This window comes from Bison bison, unplaced genomic scaffold (genome assembly GCF_000754665.1).
Source record: "Bison bison bison isolate TAMUID 2011002044 unplaced genomic scaffold, Bison_UMD1.0 scf7180017864094, whole genome shotgun sequence".
Classification (NCBI taxonomy): Eukaryota; Metazoa; Chordata; class Mammalia; order Artiodactyla; family Bovidae; genus Bison; species Bison bison.
Genome location: NW_011494666.1, coordinates 893,706 through 904,004, shown reverse-complemented (window position 1 = coordinate 904,004; position 10,299 = coordinate 893,706). Strand labels below are relative to the sequence as shown.

At 38.4% G+C, this 10,299-nt stretch overlaps 1 protein-coding gene across 1 annotated transcript in view; it reads right to left on the bottom strand.

The window, feature by feature from the left end:
• Positions 1–3,099: 3,099 nt before the first annotated feature.
• Positions 3,100–10,299, bottom strand: part of ADAMTS5 (ADAM metallopeptidase with thrombospondin type 1 motif, 5) — a 57,575-nt gene continuing 50,375 nt past the window's right edge. Inside the window, 1 exon segment of the mRNA XM_010838447.1 lies at positions 3,100–10,140. Coding sequence (XP_010836749.1) covers positions 9,573–10,140 — 568 coding nt within the window. The 3' untranslated portion in view covers positions 3,100–9,572.

Below are 10,299 nucleotides of genomic sequence, written 5' to 3'. Positions count from 1 at the left end.
TCTTTGAATCAGGTGGCCAAAGTATTGGAGTTTAAGCTTGATTCAACTCTGAATGTTCATTTGAAGGACTGATGCTGGAGCTGAAACTTCAATCCTTTAGCCACCTGATGCCAAGAGCTGACTCATTGAAAAGACCCTGATGCTGAGAAGGATTGAGGGCAGGTTGAGAAGGGAATGACAGAGAATGAGAGGGTTGGATGGCATCACCAACTCAATGGACATGAGCTTGAGCAAACTCAGGGATATAGTGAAGGACAAGGAAGCCTGGTGTGCTGTAGTGCATGGGATCCCAAAGAGCCAGACATAACTTACCAACTGAAAAACATCAGGCTTAGCTTGGCTCAGTTGGGTCTTTGGTTTGGGTATAACCAGGTTGAAATCAAGGTGTCAACAGAGTTGCCTTCCTTTCTGGAGGCTCTGAGGATGACTCTGATTCTGAACTTCATGCTGTTGCCAGAATCCAGTGTCTTGTAGGTGTAGAGCTGAGGTCCCTGTTTTCTTCCTGGCTGTCAACTGGGGGGTTGTTCTCAGCTTCTAGACTCTTTCTATGTTCCTTGGCTTCTGACTCCCTCTCCATCTTCAGAGTCAGCAGTCATGCGTGGAATCCTTCTCATTCTTGGAATTTCTCTGACTTGCCCTTCTGCCTTTCTTTCCTGCCTTTAAGAGTTCATATGATTACTTTGAACCCTCCACCCCACTCCCGGTTAGCCCAAGATAACCAACCTAGATAGCATCTTCAAAAGCAGAGACATTACTTTGCCAACAAAGGTTCGTCTAGTCAAGGCTATGGTTTTTCCTGTGGTCATGCATGTATGGATGTGATAGTTGGACTGTGAACTTCTTCACTTCTTCAGCTGAGAGCCGAAGAATTGATGCTTTTGAACTGTGGTGTTGGAGAAGACTCTTGAGAGTCCATTGGACTGCAAGGAGATCCAACCAGTCCATTCTGAAGGAGATCAGTCCTGGGTGTTCTTTGGAAGGAATGATGCTAAAGCTGAAACTCCAGTACTTTGGCCACCTCATGCGAAGAGTTGACTCATTGGAAAAGACTCTGATGCTGGGAGGGATTGGGGGCAGGAGGAGAAGGGGATGACAGAGGATGAGATGGCTGGATGGCATCACTGACTCGATGGACGTGAGTCTGAGTGAACTCTGGGAGTTGGTGGTGGAGAGGGAGGCCTGGCATGCTGCAGTTCATGGGGTCTCAAAGAGGTGGACACGACTGAGCGACTGAACTGAACTGAACCTTCCTTTCTTGAGTTAGAGAGGGTAGTAGCATTAATTCCATCTGCAAAATGCCTTTACAGCAGTATCTGGATTAGCATTTGATTGAATGATCAAGGCACGGGAATTATGGAGGGACATCTTTAGAATTCTTTTACAACATGTCATTCTAGGAACTAAAGATCTGTCTTGGAACTAAGGAGCTACCATCCATCCGCTTTGGTTTCCCTACATCCTTGATCTTTTGTCTAAAATGTCAGAGCTCCCTGTTTAAAATATTTTCATTACCTGTTTTTCCTCACTTGCTAAGATATCTTTGACCATTTTCTGAATCCCTTTAGTGACGATTATCTACTTGGTTGCTATCCATTCCTTCCCTCTTTCCTTCATTTGGCAAGTACTTATTGAGTATTTATTTTTGCCAGGTACTTTCAGGGTAGCTGAGGAAATGGCAGTGAAGAAACAAACAAAAGACTGTGCTCTCAAGATATGTTGTCAGTTGGCCAAAAAGTTCATAACAACTTGCAAAAAAACCTGAAAGAACTTTTTGGCCAGCCCAATATATCAAGAAAGACCCCAGAGAATCTAGGAATTAAAGATGATTTGGACTTTTCACATGCCTATAGTTCCGTTTTGAACCATCTTCTTTGTTCATTTTACTCCTAATCTAAAAACTAGCCTCCGGACCACTTTTATACTTTCTACTTTGCCTGAACTAGCTCAATATTAACGTGAAGGAGTTTGTACGATTAAATACCAAGGTGCTTTTTCCCCTTCCAGCCATTTACTGGTTTTCTAAATCAAATTCTCTCTCCTTAAACAACAGTTCTTTGTACACTCTAAGCTCTTGTCTTTTTTCTTACCGTTTGCCCAATTCTCCACAGTTTCCATGCCATTTTAATTGGAATTTTAGGATCGCTCTTGTTTTTACTCAAAGGCCCACACATTAGGTCATTTAAATTCTCCCCCTAATCCCCCCAATTTCACGCATTCTTCCATGCACCCTGCAACCTCTCCCTCAGACTCCTAGTACTTTAAGAAGCCAATAATTGATGACAATTATCTAAGGTTATTATACTAGTGCTTGGTCCTTGTCGGCAGCTAGATGACCACTGACAATTATTATGATTTGAGGGCCATCTGCAGTGTTGGGATCTTAAGACCAATGTGCTAAGGGTCATGGAGTGGAAAACCTGGGAGACAGTTTGTGAGGTATTTACTATTGAGCCTGACACTAAGAGGTGTTCAATAATCTTAAATTATAATATACCAGACTTTTAAATGTTTAAGTGTTTTTAATTATTTCTTTCAACATTATACATCCTACCAAGAAGAAAATTTAAAGTACAATTCTGAAGTACTGTTTGATAAGAAAGAGAAATTCAGGGTTTGCAATGTATACTAACTAGTAATGATTTCAGTTTTAGAAGGAATTTATGTCCTTCAGAATCTTAATGCTATAAATTTGATACCAAATAAATAGCCTTTTGCTAGTGAATGTTAATGCCTTTTAAATTTCCGTGCATGCATTATTTTTTTGGCTTTTTAGTTTTATAGCTAGAATACATTTATCTTTATAAAAGTAAGGATAAAGTAGGTAGGTTATGTTGCTTGTGGTTCCAATTTAACATCAGAAGTTTGATACTAGACAGATGTAGGGGCTGATGGTCTGGTAAGAAGAACTTGAAGCAAAAGTTCATTATAGTTTAAGATAGACAAAGTATTAAAGGCCTGTGCCAAAGTGGATGAGAGATGGTAGAGATTATAGAGAACCTGGGGCTTCATTAAGACCTAGCTTGGTCGTATTGCTGTTATGAGAACAGACAGTAGTTTCTACCTCTAAAACATATTATATGCCGTACATACTTTAACCTATTTTACAATTTACATTTATTATGCCCACTGAAACCACAAAACCAATGTTTAATTTTACAGTTTAAAGTCACACATAAGGAAATGCTTTACAAAATAGCATATTGTTCCTTAATGAAAAATATTACAGTAAAGGTCCCAAACATCTTATTTCAAGTGGTTTACCTGAATAATAGAGCTGTTGTGGAATGTAGGCTACAAAACACAGTAATGCTTTCAATAGTTGTTTCAGGTTTGAAATATGCCAAAGCTGAAGAGACATTTTAAACAAGACCCGTCTTCGTTTTCCAAGATCTTTTTTTTTTTAATTTTCCAACAGCATTGTATTCACTGAAAAAATGCCATCACTTCTGGAGAACTGAGAGTAAAAAGCAGCTTACATTTTACTGCTTGTATACAGCATGTAAATCTTCAATATTTTACTCTGCCTTGAAAGCATCTTTCAAGACTTAAAAATATCAGTTCTATACCTATTTTGGTTTATTACCTGACTTGACTCACAGACACTAATATAGAAGTCAAATATCTGTGGCCACTGCCCAAATCAAATCCAACATATTCCTGCAATCTGTTTAGTTATCCACAGTCTATTTACAAAGCACATGCATGATTTCCTCTGATGAATGATCTTATTAAAATGTAAGCAGTATTTGTCAACTCCTACATTTATGTTATGCTGGAGTGTGCAATGCAAAAATACCATCCAGAGACAATATACATTTCTTAATCCAAAGTCTAGTTTCACAAAGTCACACAGTATGATACTCTATCTTAGATATACTCAGCATGGGGTGAAATGTTTCTAATATGTTGTGAATTGTTACAGAAAAGATGGAGATAGAGTAGCCAAGTGTACAGACATAAAATACTGCAAAACTTGAAATCCAGCCAAATATACACAAAAGGTCCTTTGTGTATAAGAAACTTGAAACAAGTTTGTTTGAAAGGAATGCAGATGCCTTAGTACATGATGGAATGTGACTCATCTAAAACTGGGCTACAGCGACCTGATGCTTTTCAAGTTTGGATGTCACCTTAAATATCCTCAATATACATGGAGCTTCTGTCACTAAACCCTGCCAATCTGAATGACCATTAGGTACAATTTCCCAAACTTTGATTATCAAGTTGTGCCCAGCCTTGACAAAAAGACTTAAAGAGCTCTTTCTTGCAAACCAAGAAATCATGTAGAATAAAATAGTAACTCAGTAATACTGCATTTGGCAGTTGGGTCACTGAAAATGCTAGCACCTTGATAAAGATTACAATTGTTCACTGGATGTGCCAAAGGAAAAGTTAAAAAAAAAAAAAAAATCCCTGTTTTATTTGTAAATCACAGTTGTCCTCACAGTGTTAGACTTGGATCATTCTGCTGTGGCAGTGCCTTATAGGAAGATGTGTGCGTGTGTGCTCAGTCATGCCCGACTCTTTGGCAACCCCTGGACTGTAGCCCACTAGGCTGCTTTGCCCATGGGATTTTCCAGGCAAGAATACTGGAGTGGGTTGCCATTTTCCTACTCCAGGGGATCTTCCCAAACCAAGGATTGAACCCGCAATAGGATGATGGGCCATTATTTATTTTTTTCACTTGACCTCTGGCAGTGCACATGGGCCAGTTGGTGGAGATGTGAGATATGGACCACAGACAGCAAACTTACTTTTAGTGTGAGAACAGTAAGACAGTGTAAGTTAATGAATATATATATATATATTTCAGTCCGATTCCATTTTAAAACCAACATTTTCTAACAGCACATTCCTTTATCTTTTCTACAAAATCTGCATTGACAACTATGATATCATGGCAACAGGATAGCCAGATGGAATACTTTCCTGATCTGAACACTATGTATATTTTCATTTTCTGAATCACTGATGCATGGGTTGGTGTTTCAATATGTTCTCATATATTAATTGAATAGAACATTCAGTATGCAGTATAGACTGATGTGTTTTAAGAGCTGTAACTTGAAAAGTCATTTCTGTAGTTCATGCTAGTGAAAGTGAAAGTGAAACTCACTGTCATGTCTGACTCTTTGCAACTCCATGGACTATTCAGTCTATGGAATTCTCCAGTCCAGAATACTGGACTGGGTATTTCCCTTCTCCAGGGGATCTTCCTATCCTTGGGATCAAACCCCAGATCTCTGGCATTGCAGGCAGATTCTTTACCGGCTGAGCTACAAAGGAAGCCCTGTAGTTCATTCTAACAGGGAGCTATTAGAAAGACTGTATTTTTCAGTGGGCTAGTTGATCTACCCACTTAGTTGGTCTACCTGTTTGACAACCTAAAACTACAGGTTGTTGTCAAATTAGAAAAATAATAGAAAAAACATACAAGTTCCTTTTCTGTGTGTCTATATGATAGATCACCTTGACCCTGCACTTGAATGGCCATTTGTGTTCTCAAGGTCATTCATGTAGAATAAAATAGTAACTCAGAGGTTTCTTTGTAACTTTGAAATGTTAAAAAATATATATAAGGTGTTTCTATGACTTCAAGTTTGACTATTAATAGATTAATAATAGTCACTGATCATGCAGATAAGATTTCATACTCAGCCACAAACTATTAGCAAAATCCAGCGGTTGTTAAGTTCAGTCTTATTTCACAGTAAACTCTAAGTTATAGCACAAGTCCTGAACTTCTTTGGATCTGGCTGCTGTCTCTCCTAAACCATTAAAATGACTTTGTTAAAAAAGGAGCCAAGGGGAGAAACATCAGAACCAAAGACTGATCTGGTCAACTGCGTGTTCAAAGGTGCTTTGCCTTACTATGACCAGATTGTGAAATTATAGTCTGGGGCAAGCTGGTGTGATCAAAGGTGTCCCTGCTTGTCCCAAATCCTATTATCCCTCCAAAAGATTAACTTGTAATAGTAAAACATCATATCATATCAATGGAGATCCAGAAACAGTTGTGACTACAGAAAGTTATGCAGAAACAGCTATGACTACAAACATCTAAATCATTTAAATTCGATTTGTTTACTCTCATTTATAAATTCCTAAAGATGCTGAGAGGAAATGATACTAATGTTAAGAGGGGTTTCTAAAGCAGCAGAAGACATTATTTTGCTTCATTATCATTGATATCATTTGGAGGTTGTGATATATCAACAATTCCTTGCCAAGTTTGTCAGTGAAAGTGTATGGACCTGATTCTGAATTGTCTTAGCTTCTACTGGAAGCTTCCAGGCTACCTATATACTCTAGTTTTAAACTTAGACCTTAGTTCCTTGAATAAATGTGTTTCTTAGCTGAGGTTTGGGAAGATTAGGAACCCAAAGACCTGTTAACATAACTACAAGTGATGAACACTACTAGCCACGGAAGATTAAATTTAAAATGTCCTTAGAAAGGAAAGGGACAGTATCAGAATAAGAATACATGAGGAATATACACATATACACCTGTTTCACACAGAAAGCTTTCAGTAAAAAAAAAAAATACAAAAGCAACCAGTGCCATATATTATGTAAACTCACAAAGTGTACTTTATACACAAACATGAAGCATAAATTAAAAAGTAGGTCAACAGCAAAACATCTTAAATATAGAAGAATTTGCACATATTTTTGTTAAATAAGAATAAATAATTTTATCACACAAATTCACATACCAGTTGCAAAAACAATAAATTACTTTTTTTTATCAGTGCTGCATTTTTTTTTTGTCTGTGATTAATCCCTTCATTCTTAATGTGCTAAAACTGTTTCCACAGGAAGGCAGAGGAAATTGAATTGGTTGAATAAATTAAAACAATGTCCTTAAGCCTCTAAATAACAAGGTAGGGCTTCATTTGACATTTTCTGTTCCACAAGAAATAAATGTTGTATTGTTCAGGGATCCCTTTTATCTACTGAAACAATCTGGAGTGTTTAGTTTTGTGAGTGTGATTAGATTCTTACTAACCTGAGCATTTTCATACAAACTCTTTTAAACTCTTTTCTTTTTAGGAAGTGGCTTCCAGCATCCTGAATTTTACACTCTTAATTCAAGATGCAACTATGGAAAGAGAAAAGGCATAACACAACTTGAAACTGAACTAAATTACTTTGCATATAGTGAGGATTTTCCCTTTGCTCATCATTCTCTGTGTCTACCGAACACTCCATTTCTTTAAATTTCAGTTTCCAGTCTATATATTTTCTCAGGAGTTTAGACATACATTCCTTAGTCAATCTACTGATACCCATACAAAAAAAAGAAAAAAAAAAAGCCCCTTAGATAGAAGCATGGAATAGTGGTTTATTTATTTTAAACTCTCTAGGATTGCTCCTATGAGAAGTGTAAAACTTCGGTATTTGGGGAAAATTGGAATCATTGATAAATCATATTTTACAAATCTATGAATACAGTATGGAGAAGCAGAATAGGAGACAATCACGTTTGCTCTTCAATTATTTTTTAATGTTACTGCCAATACAACCACAAAAGATTAAAAAATTGCCATAGCTGAATTACTTGATTCAAGTTATTTTGAATATTGGAAAAAGTAAAGCTGGTCTGTTAATTCTCTCAGCATAGTCAAATGATCAGTGTTATTTTTCTTTTTTCTACTGATGGGAACAGCTTTGCTCTCAGTGCCTCGTATCTGGTACCTTCATCAAATGGAGGTTAGCAGTCTTGTACAGGCCTCCATTCTCTAACTGATACTTGATTAAGAAAAAGGACCATGTCTAAAGCAAAGTCAGCCTACAAAAACCCAAAGGATGATTAACACTTTTGATTTCTTGAGAAAATACTTGAAACACAGAGACATCCATTCCCTTGGTTTACTGAAATGAATGTGCTATATCAAGATCAATTACATAATTCTTTTATATTAAAAATATGTTATGACAAAAATAAATTCTCATGAGCTTAAGGAAACTCAAATAGTAGTTCCCTAATATCCTTATAAGCAAATCTCTAATAATAGGGCACATTTGGTAGGATTATTAGAAAATTTCATAAAAGCAAATTGTTTGTGCTATTTCACAAAGAAAAATCAAATAAAATGAAATATTTTAGTTTTTCTGAACCATGTCATAGAGGGATGTGGTTTATTGCCTATAAAGTTTCTATGCAGGTGACTGGAAAAATTTTCCATGTCTAACTATTCCAACTCACAATCTACCTAAACAGGCTATGGAAATAAGAGCAAACTTTGCAAAGGTCATCACATTTCATCACTCACTGGTACTACCAAATGCTTTCTAACTGGGAACACTCTTAACAGTATCAGTATACTTGGATTAAAAAAAAAATGCAAAGAATTATTGCCCATGGTGTGGAAACAGTCTTGTTAATATTCACTTTTTTTTTTTTTTTGCACTAGCCACATTAACGATAACCACTTCTACATGTGTCTGACTACCAAGTCAACAAGTCCAAAACATCATAGGTTCAGAACCCTTGAACAAAGCAAACAAATGAGCAAAACCAAAACGCACTATAAAGGCTTGCTGGTAAGAGGTATACCAGTGTTGAATGTGTTGAAGACTTTGCTGTGTGTTCTGTATGGCTACGACACATTGTGAGATATCAGACAGAAGCCACAGAGAGAGAAAGCAGTTGTGAAAATATAACTTGAAAATATGGTGAAGCAGGTATTTTTTTGTTTGTTTTTACTTTTAAATTCTAACAGGAGGAAATTAATTTTCAGACCTTTGAATACTGATACACACACAAACACTTCTACCTCCTCATGATACATTAATTTGTCTGGCTGCCTGAAAAAATACAGGCAGTTAGTGATTTAAATAAATGGACCCCTGCATATATTTAAATGACTAGATACATTGAGACCCTTTTTTCTTTTCAGAATTTCTCAGAAGATGCTTGCTGTCAAAATGGTTTTTGACAAAAATTATATCTCCCGTAGTCTGAACATATAACTAACTCTTTTTAAAGCAGCAGCAAGTTCTTAATTTCCAGTAAAACATCCACAGCTCTTTCTGGAAACTGGAAAGAGTGGAAATAGCTGCAGACCTACTTTGGTCAAATACTTTTTTTTAATAGAAATATATATATATATATTTTGATAGAACCAAGTGATATAAAGTGACATACCAAGGAAGAATGTATTTACAAACAATAAAAATAAGCTGCTGTGTAAATAATATGCATGAAAATGATTATGATGCCTTTGAAGACATTCTATAAGAGGTAGGTGAGGAGGGAGAGCCTGCTCGGCCATCTTCGAATGTCCCCTGATTCTACATTCATCCGTGTTTCTGCAATCTCCTCGGCCCAGGGGATGTTCAATAACTCGCAAGTGTTGCCACGTTTCAAGGTCACCACTGTCCCACGAAGCAGTGCACACCTTCATTTTGGTCGCTGAGGGCAGATTCTGCCCATAATCGGACTCCTCGTTGACGATGACACGGCAGAGTGTGACTTTCTGCGCTTTAGGTGGACCCTGTGTTCACCACGCCTGCATCCGCGAGCCATCCTTTCAGCCGTCCCTGGAGACGGTCGTAACCACAGGGCTAACACTTCTTCTGAAAACACTGCTTAAACGCGGAAGGCCTCTGGGAGAGGAGACATCCCTTCGCCAGCTTCCGATTCCCGTCCTGGCACTGCACCGTCCTGGTGTGCCAGCCCGTGTCACAGGTTCGCGAACAGGCAAGCCAGGGGCCCGTCACCCACTGCAGCTGCGGGGTGGGCGAGCCCACTTTATTGCTGCCCTGGCTGGTGACAGAGTTTGCTTTTGGAGCCGACTTCTTGGGAACGAAGAAGCTGTAGCGGACATCAAGGGCTTTCGTGGGGTCTGTGGCAAGAATCTGCACGATGAGAATTTCCTTGGTGGCTGAGTAGCCCATCCCGTGCAAGAAGTCGTCCCTGTGGCTCCAACCGCTGTAGTTCATGACGGTCCCGTTGATGTCGATGATGGTTTCTGAAGTGGAGATCATGTACTTGCCATTGATCAAGTACTCACCGTTTTTCTTCTTCAGGGCTAAGTAGGCAGTGAATCTGGTCTGGTCCTTGGCCTTGAACTGGCGGACTTTTATGTGAGTCGCCCCTTCGGGAATCCTCACGACGTCAGTGTAACCCTTACTGGAAAGCAAGGATGTCCGGCAGGGGAGAGAGAAGGAATGGGGGGCGGGGTGGGGGAGGGAGGAGGAAGGAAAAAAATAAGTAAGACGCTTAACAAATAGATGCACAAATAGAATTTCTCTAAAAGTGTGGAAGACCCGGGTTTCATCCCTGGGTGGG